Here is a 16,568-nt window from a genome sequence, read left to right on the forward strand (position 1 = left end):
TATCTGCTATTTGTGTCCTATTTGTCTTGTCTGTTTGCTCTTCTTCTTCTCTGTTTATTCTGGTATGCAATCCTAACGGCGTTATCTGTGACAGAAACAGAAGCACACAGATAACAGAAACAAACCTGCACACTTACATTTGGAAAATCTGCAGGTTTGTCTTTTTTCACTTTGTAAATTGTGTGTCAGCTAGTTCAGTATTTCCTGATTCACTGAAACCATGTGTCCTCAAAGATTCAAGATTCAAAGATTCAAGCGTTTATTGTCACGTGTACAAAGAAAAGCATTTCTCTGTGCAATGAAAGTCTTTCTCTGCTGTCCACACACAGATGCAGGTTAATATGTACAAACAGATCAAATAAAAAAAGCATAAATAAATACAACAGAATAAAACTGAGGTAGATATCAATTTCTCTACTTTGTGCAGACAATCAAACAGCATAAAGAGTAGTTTAGCTGTTGGCCATGAAATAAAAGCACAGCTTCTTCAGTGGAAACAGTATTTTATGGAGCCCATCAGCAAAAAGGGAATTAGGGCATCGTGAGCAGACTGATGTCAGGTTAATATATCAGAAGATAACATGTGAGTTCATTACACAGTTTCAGTTCTGAAATAAATGACTTTTTGAAGTTACAGTGAGCCAAGTGTCTTTGTTACACAGACCTGTCGGTCTATCCTTCAGGCCTGGGCCCTCTAACACATAGGGGTCCTTAGGGACTAGTAAAGCGCTATATAAATACAGGCCATTTACCACAAGAAAAATGACTAAATCCTGTTTTGCATGGTTGGATCTGAACAAGGTTCCAGGTCGAGCTTCAACATGCAACAAGAAGAAATGTTACTGAGACAAAACATTTTGCTGAGCATGCAATTTATTGAAAACAACATTTAAACTGAAACAGGCTGTTTGACAGGACCACACCTCCAGAAACCCTATAACCCCCCCCCCCCCCCTCCCCCCCAAAAAAACAAAGCAAAGGTCCAAACATGAACTCAGTAAAGAGCTCTACTGTTATCGATCACTTCAAAAATTCATTGCAGCACGTTTGATCCAAGCAGGACTGTATGTTCTTTGCATGTGTGTATAATCATGTCAAATCCTTCACTGGGCGAGCACCTGGCCACATGTTTGGGCACGTATCCAGCTGAACAAAAGTCTGGGGGGTAAGGTTTGTTTAGCACGATAAGATGAGACTGCAAACAGACTCAAAGCTATAAATGCTGCGTGTTTCTGCTGCAAGCATCAGTCTCACTGGGTCCCCTGAAACCATGCTCCGCCTCAGCAGCACGCTCTGTGAGTACAGTCAGCATTTTCTCATTCATGTTGTTTTCTAGCTGAAGAAGATTTCTTCAGTTCATGTATTTAAGGGTAAAGTATCACGTGTTTTCATATTTGGCCACATTATAAATTGAGAGTGCTGCTCCTTTGTTTTTCAGTGTTGGCAGCAGCCTGTCTGCTTGTTAGCACAGGTAAGTGTCTGCTAGTCTGATTGTTTCTCAGTGTGCTTAGTTTTAATATGTGAGTTAGACTAATTGCTCCATGTGTGCTTTAAAGGTGCGCAGAGAGTCATCACGTGTGGGAACCACGTCCACCGGCTGAGCTGTGGTAAGACCCAACCACTCATGTTTCTCAGCGCTGCAGTGTTTCTACGTGTTATTGTTATTTATTTATTGGGGACGAATGTCGAACACAGATCACATCATAGACACACAGTGAGGTACGAGAGCAGAAACACTCAGGACCGACTTTAAACCATGAGTACAGAACTCCACATGCTGATATCCAGCAGAAGCTTTACACCATAGTGTCCTATTCCTCCAGTTTTTATTCACATCTCTTCAGCTGCCTTAGAAAAAGTGTCCATACAGAAAGCCACAGTGGTCGTATAGAGCCAGGAGCCACACACGGTGGTACATTACCCCCACACTCTGAGGATAGGCGGGAGAGAATGGACGGGTGGATTTTAAACCCTGTGAAGTGTTTCAGCAAACATACACCGTCATTTACCGCCTGGAAGAACCTCCACACAACATTGCATCAAAACTAAATAAGTGGCACACATGAGTTTAATATAATCACCACTAAGTTAGATTTGGAAAACACGCCCGTTTCTTTAAGGGATCCTTGATTTGGTTCTATGAGTACAGAGTATGTAAGACAGGAATGACATTTGTGTTTGGGAAGCATACAAAGCAGCGAGTGAGCATCTCTGCAGTTTGTGTTTGTGAGTTTGTGAGGCTGACGGCAGCTGCAGACGTCCCTGGTTGGTAAGCTCTGTCGTTGCGTTTGAATACCTGCCTCTGTGATGTCCAACAGAAACTGGAGTGATTCGTGTCCAGGAGTCCATGTATGGACGAAGAGACCGGGACACGTGCAGTGGAGAGAAAGCTGAAGAGGTGGCCATCAATACTGCGTGCTCTCTGGAGGGTGCTGAAGACACCATCAGGACAAGGTATACGTCCCAATAACACACTGGTATTTGTTATCAATGGATGTCACTGCTGCTGATTACCACATATAGATATTTCTAAGTGTTATAGAAGATTACCAAAAAAGGAATTATGTCTGTTCTAACTGTAACTGATGCATGTTATGTTATCTGCCTGCGCATGAAGGAGCGTTAACCCTGACATATGAAACTGTGTATCTAAGTGCTTCCTCTTGAGATCGACACAGAAGGTGGTATTGTGTACATCGCCACATGCATGTGCTTAATAAATGATTGTTGATTGACTGGACCTGCTCTGAGTTTGTTTCTCAGCCCAACATCAAAGAAGTCGGGACAGGTCCTGTAGAATAACAGGGGATGAAATGTGCTGCATGTATAGTGTGAAACTTCAGTGATGTGAGAGATCATGTCTGGAAGACGAGATGCTTTTTGAAAAGTGAATATAAAAGAATCAGAGTGCCTTCTTGCTTTCATGGATAATGATCGTGGAGTAAGAAATGCCAGGTTATCAGATCCAGTGCAAAGCTGGGACTGCGAGCCTTTCGCCTCAGACAAAACAGACGATTTCACTTTGATGATATTTGTGGGGAATTCCTTTTACCTTACAAGACCCCATAATCACGTAGAACCCAATGAAAGACTGTTCTTCTCAGCGTTGGTGGGATTTCCCATGGTGCTTCACTGCTGACTCTACTTTCTATTATCTGTTCAGCTGTGACGGCAAGAAGGTGTGTGAAGTAACCCCGGCCATCTTTGCAAGAGATCCCTGCAATGACACCTTTAAATACATCCAGACCACCTACACCTGTATACCAGCAAGTGAGTCACGCACCTGCTTTAAACAGTAGGCTCTGAGTGCTCCACCTAATCTGACTGATGTTACTTTGGCAGTTCACCTGATAACCTGCGAGCAGTCTATGGTCGAACTGCAGTGCGGTAAGATCACGTGTGACCCGACAAACTTTGACGTGTCCTGATAACTGCCTCTCCAAGCACCCTTCTTCAGTTTTCAACAGCACGCACTGCTTTCTTTGACAGACCAGGGCCACGTCATCCACGTGTACCATGCTGATTTTGGGCGCCGTGATCCACACATATGCTCCTTCAGACGGGAGGCCTCACACATGGAAAACATCAAGTGTTCAAACCCCACTAGCAAAGTTGCTGAAAGGTACAGCTTTAACATTAATGTGACTTTTTACTGTGAGTGACCAACGAGATCTTAAACATGACTATGAAGTCTTTGGTCTTTGGCACTTTCCTCTCGTAGCTAACGACATATATTTCTGAAGCTAGCGGAGCTGAAAGTATGATTTGGGTGAGCTGGGACGTGCAACCATCACTTTGTGTTCACAGCGTTTGCTGTCCCCACACAGCCAGGGGTTATAGCCTGGGTTTGATCAGTGTTATTAATCACCAGTATTTGGATTTACATAATTAGTGTTGTACTTCTTTTGCACATCCACATCATTCATACACATCGTCTAGTATGAGAAAACAACAAACAAATGTGTCTTTAATTTGCATTGTCAGCTGGGGATCTTTACTACCTGCCTTTAAGTGTTTCATCTGCACTGTGCTGCTCTGCATCCACAGGTGTAATGGGAAACGCACCTGTTCTATGAGAGCAAGCAGTGGAATGCTTGGCGACACCTGTCCGCGTATGTACAAATACCTGGAGCTGACCTACAACTGTCTGAGTAAGTAGCTCAAAGGATGAAGAGTATGTGAACGGTTCATGACACAAGGGGAAGGAAAACCAGCAGCAGAGCCAAACAGGTGCTCAGTGATCCACCTGTGATGCCAACAATAACAGGCTGCTTTATTTAGCTTCCATCTTCATGTGAACTGTTACAGTGAACAGCCAACCACGTCTGACTGTGTGTGTTTGATCTGTTGCAGAATCTGTAGGTGCTTGAGAGGATTAAAGATCCTGCAGTAACAGTATCCTTCACTAAATAAAATACATGAAAAACAACAAGTTTCTGTGTGTTTGTGACTCGTCAGTGTTTTCATGTGTCCTCACATCTGTACAGAGCTTTCACTCACTGGGCCCACGTCCTCATTTAAGAACGAGAACAAACAGCTTGTAGAACTGGGGGAACGTATAGAGATGAGAACTAGAGGGGGTGTGTTTGGAGGCGTGGTCCCGCTCCTGAAATTCAGATACTTTATCTCCAATTTCTATTCTTACTGATCGCTCAGGTCAGAGGCGACAAGAGGATCAAAGTGAAGACATGAAATGAAAGTGAATCTTTAGTGCAACAACATGACATTTATAAAAATACTAGTTTTTCCTTAGCAGGAGAAATGATTTCTATTTACACGCAAAAAACTAAAATGAATAAAAAAAGTTGACCTTTTTTGAGCTATGACACAAGCAAACTGCTGCTGAGCACTCAATCAAGTTCAAACTACAAAAGAAACAGACGGGAGAAAAAGAGGCGATTCTCACAAAGCAGGTTTGATACAAACTTATCACAGTGTGTCAGCAGCTGGACTGAAAGTCAAAGAGAAGCACAGAGAGCGAGTCTGGGAGATCTGTCTGAGGACCCCAGAGGTGCCACGAGACCCGAGGACCTCAGTCTCAAATAAGACAATCGCTAGAACCCTGAACAGGAGCGGACGTGACAGACCAACAGGAGCTCTGACAGACTCGAGCATGCTGGACAAGCTGGAATACGGGGACGGTTGACTACCATGGCAGTGTTACACAGAAGTCTAAAGGTAATACTACCAGTAATAGCACTAGTACTAGAAGTTGATAATAATTGCCTTGGCCTTTGGTCATTATTTACAGGTATGTAAAAAACAACCCACAAGCAACAAAGTGCTAAAAATTTAAATTAAATGAACAAAATAAATGTATGCAAAGAAAACAAAATCCTAGCAAGGTTTCTGTGAGGGGTCAGCGGCTCCGCCCTTCACCCGTTTGCTTCCTTTTCTTCTGTCTCCTGGTCTTTGTCATATCCACTTTCATTAGAAACCATCAGATTCATGAAAAGAAAATTAGCTGAAATAAGTAAGTGATGAACATTATGTCACGATGAATGCAGAAATACAGACTCACAGCTGAGTTACACAAAGCTGGAGCCTTGTCAGTGGCTTTTCACTGAATAATAAAGAATGTGTGAGTCGGCACCCTGAGGTGCTCCTCATCAGGACCAACAACACTACACATATAACATACAATAAGATTTCCTTCTCTCACTGTTGGCTGGTACGTTTAGGAATATTAGTGAAATACATGAGATTAACAGAACGGAAACACAATCAGATCCATGTAGATTCTACCAAAACTCACAAACACCTGGATCACAGAGTCACCTTTTAAATTTGAATCCATATTTTAACCTTTGAAAAGTCTAAAACAGTCTGTTCTGCTTGTGTTTATCAGTGACATAATCAGTGGACAAAGCGCAAATAAAACATGCTGATCTATAATCTTTGTAAAAAAATCTGAAAAATGATAAAGTGAAACTGATTTGATGGGTGATCTATTAGTTTATTTCTAGTGTCTAAACAACATACTAACATTTTATTTCCTTTCTTTTCCCTTCATGAAATGTAACATGAATGCTGTTTGCAGATGTTTAATAATCAGTTCTTGTCGTCGTCATTCGTCCAGGTTTTACAGCATAAATAATTGATCCATACTGCAGACACCAGGTCCAGGTCTCAGCACCATCTGATAACAGAGCAGCCGTCTCACTGATGAAAAGTGAATCATCAGCTGAGGAGAAATGCTAACTAGCTAACAGCAGGCTAACAGTGTGTGTGCTAACTGCTAATCTACAGTGGGGCAAAAAAGTATTTAGTCAGCCACCGATTGTGCAAGTTCCCCCACCTAAAATGATGACAGAGGTCAGTAATTTGCACCAGAGGTACACTTCAACTATGAGAGACAGAATGTGAAAAAAAAATCCATGAATCCACATGGTAGGATTTGTAAAGAATTTATTCGTAAATCAGGGTGGAAAATAAGTATTTGGTCAATAACAAAAATACAAGTCAATACTTTGTAACATAACCTTTGTTGGCAATAACAGAGGTCAAACGTTTACTATAGGTCTTTACCAGGTTTGCACACACAGTAGCTGGTATTTTGGCCCATTCCTCCATGCAGCTCTTCTCGAGAGCAGTGATGTTTTGGGGCTGTCGCCGAGCAACACGGACTTTCAACTCCCGCCACAGATTTTCTATGGGGTTGAGGTCTGGAGACTGGCTAGGCCACTCCAGGACTTTCAAATGCTTCTTACGGAGCCGCTCCTTTGTTGCCCGGGCGGTGTGTTTTGGATCATTGTCATGTTGGAAGACCCAGCCTCGTTTCATCTTCAAAGTTCTCACTGATTGAAGGAGGTTTTGGCTCAAAATCTCACGATACATGGCCCCATTCATTCTGTCCTTAACACGGATCAGTCGTCCTGTCCCCTTGGCAGAAAAACAGCCCCATAGCATGATGTTTCCACCCCCATGCTTCATAGTAGGTATGGTGTTCTTGGGATGCAACTCAGTATTCTTCTTCCTCCAAACACGACGAGTTGAGTTTATACCAAAAAGTTCTACTTTGGTTTCATCTGACCACATGACATTCTCCCAATCCTCTGCTGTATCATCCATGTGCTCTCTGGCAAACTTCAGACGGGCCTGGACATGCACTGGCTTCAGCAGCGGAACACGTCTGGCACTGCGGGATTTGATTCCCTGCCGTTGTAGTGTGTTACTGATGGTGACCTTTGTTACTTTGGTCCCAGCTCTCTGCAGGTCATTCACCAGGTCCCCCCGTGTGGTTCTGGGATCTTTGCTCACCGTTCTCATGATCATTTTGACCCCACGGGATGAGATCTTGCGTGGAGCCCCAGATGGAGGGAGATTATCAGTGGTCTTGTATGTCTTCCATTTTCTGATGATTGCTCCCACAGTTGATTTTTTCACACCAAGCTGCTTGCCTATTGTAGACTCACTCTTCCCAGTCTGGTGCAGGTCTACAATACTTTTCCTGGTGTCCTTCGAAAGCTCTTTGGTCTTGGCCATGGCGGAGTTTGGAGTCTGACTGTTTGAGGCTGTGGACAGGTGTCTTTTATACAGATGATGAGTTCAAACAGGTGCCATTCATACAGGTAACGAGTGGGGGACAGAAAAGCTTCTTACAGAAGACGTTACAGGTCTGTGAGAGCCAGAGATTTTCCTTGTTTGAGGTGACCAAATACTTATTTTCCACCCTAATTTACGAATAAATTCTTTACAAATCCTACCATGTGGATTCATGGATTTTTTTTTCACATTCTGTCTCTCACAGTTGAAGTGTACCTCTGGTGCAAATTACTGACCTCTGTCATCATTTTAAGTGGGGGAACTTGCACAATCGGTGGCTGACTAAATACTTTTTTGCCCCACTGTAGCTAACACATTAAGAGTAGGAGGCACAGATTGATGCTGCTGTGTAAAACTATCATATGTGTCCTCCTTCACTATAGCAACACTGACATGCTTGTATTCATGTTCATTTAAGGAGGTGTCACTGGGCACAAGTGGAGAGGCAGGGAAGTCATCCACCTGCCCACTTAACCACAGTCAGCTGATTAATGGATGACTCAGTTTAAACTGGTCAGGCTCATTGGTGGATTTTTAAAGTTTTCATTTTCAAACTCTACTACTAGTCACGTTTATTTATTTCTAATTTGTAATGTTTGTTCCGAAGCCGTCTACCATATATCTGCTTGTCGATGTGCCTGCACAATAAAGACAATACTTATGTTTGTGTGAGATCACGTGTAGAATGTGCTGGAGTGTTTAATTAGAGTAGAAAAGGCCTGTCGTCCATTTAGTGAGAGCTGGTTGCCTTCTCTTCGTGCAGAGCTGCGTTAGATGCCAGGAAACAAGCTTAAAATGCAAATCGTGCCACGTACTACATCTGCATGGCACCATGCTGCAGCTGCGTCCTGTGACCTGTATGGGCTCATTTTGGAAAAACTCATATGGGTCATATTTGAGGGTACGAACAAACCAATGAATCCCTGTTTGAGGACTTTTTGAACCCAGCCTGAATGTTCTCTGATAGCATTTTATTTTGAAATTTCATAGTCAGTAAGTGCTATTAAACAGCATTTTGAATACAACTAAAAATCAAACCTCAATATCTTTTTCACTGAAAATCAACAAAGTCCATCATCCTGTGTCTTACTAATATCACATAATATCATCATCTTTAGATTGAACTCACCAAAGCTTATATTGACTGTTATATCTTATCAGTTTTGTTCATATTTTTTATCTTTATCTTGTTATGTCTGTTTGGTCTCTATCAGGTAATATCTGATTACTGTACTCTATCAGGTAATAATTTGATTTTGTAAAAGCAGTATAGATCTGGATGTGGGCCCAGGGCCAACTGCTCTTTACTTAGCCGTTCAGGCAGTGAATCCTGGTGTCAGACCTCACTAATTATTATTGTTATTAGTAAATTACTGACCCATGCAATTAACTCAGGGTGAACATCTTCATAGTCTGTCTGGAGCTGCAAACTCAGCTTCTCAGTCCTCACAGGTTTGGATTTTCATTTCCATTTTTTCCTGATATTTACGTCTCTGATCACTCTGATGGTATAGGCTGGCAAAACGACCAAAGTTGTTACTTTATCCAAATAATTATGGCGCTAAATGTGAAACAGTGAACTACTTAATAACTCGTGAATCCTCCATCCGCTGCTCGTCGGGGTACCCGGATGTCTCTCTCCTCCGCTGCAGCTCTTCTGGGGGACATCGAGGTGTCCCTAAAATAGCCACGAAACAATCTCCCCAGCGTGTCCTGGGTTTGGCTCAGTGTGCCCTTCTTATCTGGGAGGTGTCAAGGCGGTATCCTTCAGACGGTTACGCGGTCTGCGGGCTCCTCTCGGTGAGCAGGGGCAGTGTCCGTACTTTCAGCCTCTGCAGAAGGACGATCTGTTCTGGTTTTTGATGCACAAACACAACAGCTTCCCCTCTGGGCTCAGCACCGACCATTAAAGCATTACAGCGTCACTTTCCACACTTCATGCATATAACGTTTTTGCCATTAACCACTAGGGGGCGCTAAACACCATATTAACACGACTGGTTATGTCGGGTTTTTTCTGTTTGCCGGTACAGAGGTTGCCCTTACCTGGTGTGTACACGGATCACTACAGGGCCACCGTACGGATCGCGTGATACTGACCACAGTGTTAATGAACGCGTACATTTAATGTGATTGTTTATTTAAATATGTCGTAGGAACAGGCTGTAACGCTGGGAGATGAGAAGAACATATTAGAGTATTAGTTACAGTATTTGAGGATCATTTCTATGAGGAAAAACTGCATAAAAAGAGAACAGTAGTCATGAACCCGACCGCACACTGTCCGTATCCTTTCAGATTATTAGCACGGTGTTTGCCGGGACAGGCGGGAAGCCCCGGTAGGTGAACAGGTGAATTTAGATTACGGTAACCATAGTGAACCGGAAGAAAGCCCGTCAAGTGTGACCACACTCCGAGCTCGACCGATGACAGGTGAAGAGTTTTCCGTTTCAGAATAAGAGCGCTTCTTTAAACCTTGCGCATTAGCTTTTATTCTGAAAGCTGGGGCCGGAAACACCGCCGTTATTCACGGGACGTGACAGACTTCCCCAAAGTCCCCGATGTTACCTTAACGACAGAAAGTTTGAAGCGGCTCCGCTCGGGTTAGTTTTCAGCGCACTGGGCGTACAGGGTCCTCTGTCATCTGCGAGTGGAAACCACTTTCTATCCACGTATCACACAGCGAGCGTGGGCCTGTTCACGTAGACACGGGGGAGCTGAACTGTACGATGCATATGCTAGCGTCAAACGGATCCATAATGGACCTGAACTCGGAGTTTGTGAAGATTAAAGCGCACTACTGCGGGTAAGTAACTCTCCGTGAGTAAGTAGGAAACACCTGTGGAATGGACACTAACAGCTATTCAGCACGCAGCCTGGGCTTCTTGGAGCTCGTGAGTCAGAGAGGCTTTAGTACCTGTGGCACCTGTGTTTAACCCACTGTGTGCGTGAAAAATGACATCAGAGGAAGCTTCGAGAATATTTTTCACCCTCACATAAAGTCAGCGTTTGTGTTGATGATGGGCACATGTGGAGGTGCAGTGGAAGTGGGCCGCTGCTGGTTAGAGGTAGGTTTCCTGCAGTCATCTGTGGAATCACCTCATCACGCAGGAACAGTGTTTGTATGAACGAGGCAAGTTTATTATCGTGGAAGCAGAAAAAAACAGTCCGTGTACTATCACCATGACAGAACACGCAGATTACACGCCATGTGTATGTCACATATGATATCGAGTCCACAGTGAAAATCTCACGTATATCTGATGAAGCCTGAGTGTAACCTAATACTGACACACGTGTGTGGGACAGACTGGACTGGAGGTGTGACGTCCCGTCACGGAGGGCTCCAAAACCAAAAACTCAAAAGCTTTGCAGGATCTTTAGGTTGAACCAATTACATCTCCAGGAGGAGTTTGTTAGAGCACACGGCCTGAAAATGCCCCAAATGCTGCCAAAATGACACAAATAAATAAGTAAATAAAAATACATTTTATTTGAGGGTGCCTTAGATTAAAAACAAAAAACAAAACATCAAATAAAAACAAAGATTTGACAGTGAGTAAGATCTGTACTAAAGTAAACCAGTTTAAACAAGTAGGTTTGGAGCTGTGACTTAAATGAGGGAATCTATATTTCTAATGAGCGGAGGAAGTGAGTCCAGAGCCCAGCGACTGAAGCTCTGCTCCCACAGTGGGCAGACGAGCAGAAGGAACAAGATGAGTGAAAGCTCTGACAGAGCAGGAAACAGTGGAGATATGAAGCAGATCACACAGATAAGGAGGCCAAGGTTATGGATGCACTTTAATGTGAGGACTAAGATTTTACACTTTACCCTGGCTCCTATGGGCAACCTGTTGAACAGTTAGGGTGATATGGTCTCATTTATACTGACTGTAGTACTGGAGCTGTAATAATGCGCTATAATGGTTGCTGGCACATAGATGTGTCACCATCACACCTGCTCCATGCTTCACGGTGGGAACCGTGCATGCAGAGACCCTCCGTTCACCTTTTGGAACCCAAGATCTCAGATGTGGACCCATCAGACCAAAGCCCAGATGTCCACTGGTCTAATGTCCACTCCTCGTGTTTCTTGGCCCAAACAAATCTTTGCTCCTTGTTGCTTTTCCTGAGTCGTGGTTTCTCAGCAGCTCTTTGACCATAAAGGCCTGATTCACACAGTCTGCTCTGAACATGTAGAGATGAGTCTGCTACTGGAGCTCTGTGTGGCTCTAATCTGAGCTGCTGTTAATCTGTGATTTCTGAGGCTGGTCATGTCTATATGCTCAGCAGCAGAGGTGACTGCTGGTCTTCCTTTGCTGGGGCGCTCAGTGTCATTGTAGCGCTTGATGTCTTTGCGACTGCACTTGGGGAAACATTCACAGTGTGATCAGTTTTCCAAACTACTTTTGTGTAAATGTGGAAAACAACACGTGCTGCTGGTGACCTCGTGAGAGCGAGGAGCAAACACACTGCCATCTTTGCATTACAGAATCCACTCACAGATTTAGGTTTATTATTCTTCGGGCGCTGTTTCGGCTTCTTGTGCCTCCACCCAAACTGTGTTTAGGTGGAGCAGTCTCATACCAGAGACTTAGCAGTCTGCTATGTATTACGTCTTTCTCTTCAATCCTTGTTTATGTGTTCGTTAGCAAAGGCAGTGTTTGTGCTACACATTCATAATAATGTGATGGTCAAACATTAAGATATGAACAGCTAAAGTACAAAACTGTCCATCATGACAGCCCAGTGTCCAGACTTCGTTCTGTTTGACACTTTTTGAAAGATGTTTGGACGAAGCAGACGATACTCTGCTATGTGTGGTTCTGTTTTGTGTACCTATTACCTAATTACTTTGGTGTAACATGAGTATCAATAAAGACTTGTGAAAGTACAGCTAAAAGTCCAAAATGTATGCCTTCCTTCATATTTTCCAAAGCGGCCCAGATTGTTGACTGTGCCGGGTTGACTCCCGGCTGTTACACGCTCAGTGTACGACTTTACATTCCCAGGTACAGAATCCTGCCCCACACCTTACAACAAAGACACACTCAGAGTTTAGTTTCATTTCCTACAACACTTGGATTTTCTGATTGGTTAGTTTTAGTTTATTGCACATACCAATGCTGTTTATTTAAAACACAGCTGTGTACAACATATGTTCAGTTTGTGACGGAAAAAAATATTTACATCAAAATGAAACAACATCTTCACTCAAGAGTAAAAAAGTGCAATCTAAAAGTTAAAACATGAGAATCAGCATCGTAACGGTCGACGGTTAAAGCTAGCATGACAGCTACATGGCACTGGCCTGTGTCCTTAGTTTGTGGTTCAAGATGAGACGCAGATATGGGCAGCGCGGCGGTTAGCACTGTTGCCTCACAGCAACATCAGGCCGGGGTCTTTCTGTGGAGTTTGCTCTCCGTGTGTTTGCGTGGGTTCTACTCCGGCTTCCTCCCACAGTCCAAACTCATGCAGTCAGTGGGGTTAGTCGGTGACACTAAATTGCCCACAGGTGTGAATGGTTGTGTGTGTCTGTGTTTTAGCCCTGTGACAAACTGGCAACCTGTCCAGGTGTACCCCGCCTCTCTCCCCATGACAACTGGGATAGGCTCCACCCCCCGCGATCCTGAAGAGAATGGATGATGATGACTATATCACACTGTCCTTAGTTTGTGTTTGAAGATGAGACACAGCAAGTATTTATCCCATTAATCTGCTTGTATACTGCTGTTTCACTGAGTGAATGAGTGCTGGAATAACACAGTGTGCCGAGCGTATGCACCGGTGTGATTCTGCACACGGTGCAGCCTGGTGTCTTCTGCCACAGTGTGCTCCTGTGAAACCAGCGTGGCGGGCTGCCTCTGCACCGTCACAGCGTCTGTGTGATGAACGCCACAAACATCAGTGATGACTGTTTTGTAGACTAGAAGTTTCTGCTGCTCACAGATTTATTGTGTGCCAGGCTCTCTGAGTCTGAACCTGAGACACAGACACGCGTGTGGGGCAGGAGTCACCATAGCGACCAGTCGTCACACCTGTTTGCTGATGGCGCTGTCTCTGTTCAAAACTCATCACGTCTTTTCTTCTGATTCCCCGGTCGAGCCTACTGTCTTCTGACCTCTGACCCCGCAGTAGATGATTTGATGTTTTAATCTAGTTATCCCCCTTACAGGGGCATTGTGCTTAAATATGGATGTGATGAGTATTCTTCTGTTCTGTTGTAAGAGGAGATCCCGACCGAGTGACTAAACCATCACATGTTTCCTCTGAATGTCAGCACTGTTGTTGTTGTTGTCTCCAAACTCTGGCTCAGAAACGCTGCTCAGCTCTCGCTGTGTTAAAACCCTTCCACATATTTTTGGAGGCCTGTGTGTAAAGGAGCCAGTGGTGATGTCACCAGTGTGGTTCAGGTTAATCCTACCATTATAATCTTTAATCACAACGCTCTGAAATGATTTTCCATGTTGAGTTCAGACAGTCAGCCTTTCTCTGTGTTCAGCTTCCTGCCTGATCTACCTGCTGCACAGCAGACGGTTCAGGCCCAGCTTCACTCTGTGTTGGTGATAACCAGCACCAAAGAGCTGCTTCTGCAGCAACCCGTCTGAGCACGTTTGTTGCTACAGATGCATTTACCCAGACTCATTCTGCCAACGTTTGGGGCGGCGTGGGAGTGGAGTGGGTTTTTCCAGCACGAGTGGGAGTCAGGTGTGTAGCATCCACATACAGTCTTTGCAGTCTTTCGTGTTGTGCGCTACGTGTGAGACAGGCCAACTGGAAGATACCTTAATCTGATTTGTCCCAAATCGTTTTAAGTGTGTGTGTGTGTGTTTTAATCACTGAAGTGTGTCTTAAGCCGGAGCTGTTCTGTAAATATTGATATCAGGGGACAAACCAGTCCAGTGTTTCCCACTTCTTTTATCTGTAAGGCAACAATTCAATGTTTACCTGACTCTTTGAAATGAATCGTCCTAATTAAATATATATTCTTTTTGCTAATAACATTCCCTCTGCAGCATGCATAACTTTATGCAAATGATGTGAATGACATTCATTCAAGTAAGTCAGTGATAGTAAACAATAGCAAACAATATGAATAAGTAGGATGAGTGGAGGCTGTCAGCATCATGTCTGAGATGACTTACAGCTGCTGACAGATGTGCCGACCCTGCAGGGATCTGACTAAAACCTGGATTTATTTGAGTGGTATAACAACTTGTGTTGGTCTTTATGGAGTTTCCCCAAAAAGGTTCAAAGTAGAGAAAGTTTCTGTGAAAACTAAAGTCAGTAATGCAGCGTGTGATTGACCCAGCACACAATCACTGAGGTGTGTGAAGTGTTCTCATCAGTGGGGTCAAAGATCACGGTGCTGCATGTTTATGCTCTGATACATGACCAATCCCTGAGAGCATTCTTCAGTATGTTCACACAGTGCAAGGGTCAGCATTCAGCTAACCTTTAGTTACAGACTGAGAGAGTTTAATGCACATTTGGCTTCAGCTGTTTGAGTTTATTACAACAGCAGAGCAGGAAGGGTTTCACAGGAATACTGCAGACCAGAGTTCATGCTGCTCACATCTCCTCCTGTTCTGGAGACATTTTATATCATAAAAAACAACTTTTACTTATCGAGTGGAATTACTTAGCTACTTACTTATTAATGAGTTAATAACATTGTTATAGCAGTGTTTGCATTAATGCATAAAGAGTGAAGAGTGTAGTGGTAGAGACAGGAGCTGCTGCTGAGTGGGAAACAGCACAACAGTCAGTGTAAACAGCTCCCACTGAAAGCTCAGTGCTGCTCCTGCTGCAGGTGAATAAAACAATGAAACATTATGTAATTCACACAGCAAATTACCACACATTTTACTACTACTACTCCCAATAACAGTAATATTAATAACTCTACCAATATCATGTGTAATGGAAGGCAGTGCTAGAGGTTATATTTGAGTAAACGTTCCTTTCAGTTGAGTATATGTGTACCATGGGGAAACCTTAATCTCATCCTGCAACAACAGAAGTAATGTAATCGTAACTTCATAATGAAATGATTACAGCAGCAGGTCATGATGGAAGCTGTACAGATGTGGGTAAATACAGATGTGTAACACAGCACTCACTGGTCCTGGATCATGAACAACAAAAAGAGAAACACTTTGTTTGAGGTGCTCTCTCTGTGGGCTCCACCTGTCAGTGATTTTTAATGTATTTAAAGTTAAATGTTCTGCCTCACAGTTCCCACTGCTCTGCCTCCGTCTGTAGCTCTTGCTGATGATGTGCTGCCTCTCAGGATTTCACTCCTGGCTGCTTTGAATCCACATTAGTTGAATTAAAATATATAATAATTTCAGATTTTCTGGTAAAAAGAGAGATGCACTGTAAACTGTTCAGTGTGATGTTGGATGACAGTAATGCATTCACACCCAAAACTGTGGCACCGTTTAAATGACATTAAACACATTTTAATGAGAGCTGTTTAAAGCCAAAGAGCTTCTGGGTAAATATGAGCTAGCATGATAAACAAAGCGCGGTGTGTATGTGTGATGTAATTCCACGCTGACCTGTGTGTCGGCCGGCTGCGTGGAGCAATGCCTGCTGGGAAGCAAGCTGTCTGTGCCCCACCTCGTCAGAGTCCAACAATCACTGACCACAAACTGTTGTGCACACACACCCAGAAACCTGCCCGACACACTGCCTGGGAGCTGTCAGTGCAGCACCTGCTCACGCAGCTCTAACACACAGCTGACTAACTCAAGGTTTATTCTAACAGTGTGGCATGTGCAGGCTGCAGACTTTGCTCCAATCAGCAGCACAGCACTGAGGCCGATGTTTACACTCAATATACGCACCCTTATTTAATGCTGACAGCTGATAAGGGCTGTGAGGTCAGTGCTGATATGAAATCAGTGCTTTCTTTTTCAGGCCGACAGATTCAGCCATGCTTATTGGCTCGTACATGTCATCCATCGTTCTGTGGATTTATACAACCTTAGCACAGAAAGAAAGGACCTGTTGGGTTG

The 16,568-nt window shown here is 43.7% G+C and overlaps 2 protein-coding genes across 4 annotated transcripts in view; both read left to right on the top strand.

Moving 5' to 3' along the window:
- The first annotated feature begins 1,181 nt into the window (after nucleotides 1–1,181).
- Nucleotides 1,182–4,424, top strand: LOC146645573 (L-rhamnose-binding lectin SML-like). The gene is made up of 9 exons (XM_085394123.1): nucleotides 1,182–1,295; nucleotides 1,439–1,471; nucleotides 1,557–1,607; nucleotides 2,319–2,454; nucleotides 3,164–3,270; nucleotides 3,343–3,387; nucleotides 3,490–3,622; nucleotides 4,048–4,151; nucleotides 4,354–4,424. Exons 1-9 carry the CDS (start codon nucleotides 1,220–1,222, stop codon nucleotides 4,368–4,370), a joined length of 702 nt encoding a protein of 233 aa, XP_085250249.1. The 5' UTR covers nucleotides 1,182–1,219; the 3' UTR covers nucleotides 4,371–4,424.
- A 5,388-nt stretch (nucleotides 4,425–9,812) lies between these two features.
- The window catches only part of prkcz (protein kinase C, zeta), a 99,443-nt gene continuing 92,687 nt past the window's right edge, over nucleotides 9,813–16,568 (top strand). The window contains exon 1 of one of the 3 annotated variants that reach the window (XM_085392705.1): nucleotides 9,813–10,351. In XM_085392705.1, the coding sequence (XP_085248831.1) occupies nucleotides 10,275–10,351 (77 nt within the window). In that variant the 5' untranslated portion in view covers nucleotides 9,813–10,274. The remainder of the gene's footprint in view (nucleotides 10,352–16,568) is intronic. The other 2 variants (XM_085392708.1, XM_085392704.1) reach the window with 2 other exon arrangements.

Source organism: Rhamphochromis longiceps, linkage group LG20 (genome assembly GCF_057381845.1).
Source record: "Rhamphochromis longiceps isolate RC_006_pf linkage group LG20, R_longiceps_female_GT1.1, whole genome shotgun sequence".
In the NCBI taxonomy this organism is placed as follows: Eukaryota; Metazoa; Chordata; class Actinopteri; order Cichliformes; family Cichlidae; genus Rhamphochromis; species Rhamphochromis longiceps.

What these genes read in the sequence shown, in the direction of transcription:
- LOC146645573 (XM_085394123.1), top strand. Translation starts at nt 1,220, where the DNA reads ATGCTGCGTGTTTCTGCTGCAAGCATCAGTCTCACTGGGTCCCCTGAA. An exon ending in CGTCCACCGGCTGAGCTGTG is followed by an intron (nt 1,608 to 2,318) that starts GTAAGACCCAAC and finishes GATGTCCAACAG; the next exon opens with AAACTGGAGTGATTCGTGTC. An exon ending in CTACACCTGTATACCAGCAA is followed by an intron (nt 3,271 to 3,342) that starts GTGAGTCACGCA and finishes TTACTTTGGCAG; the next exon opens with TTCACCTGATAACCTGCGAG.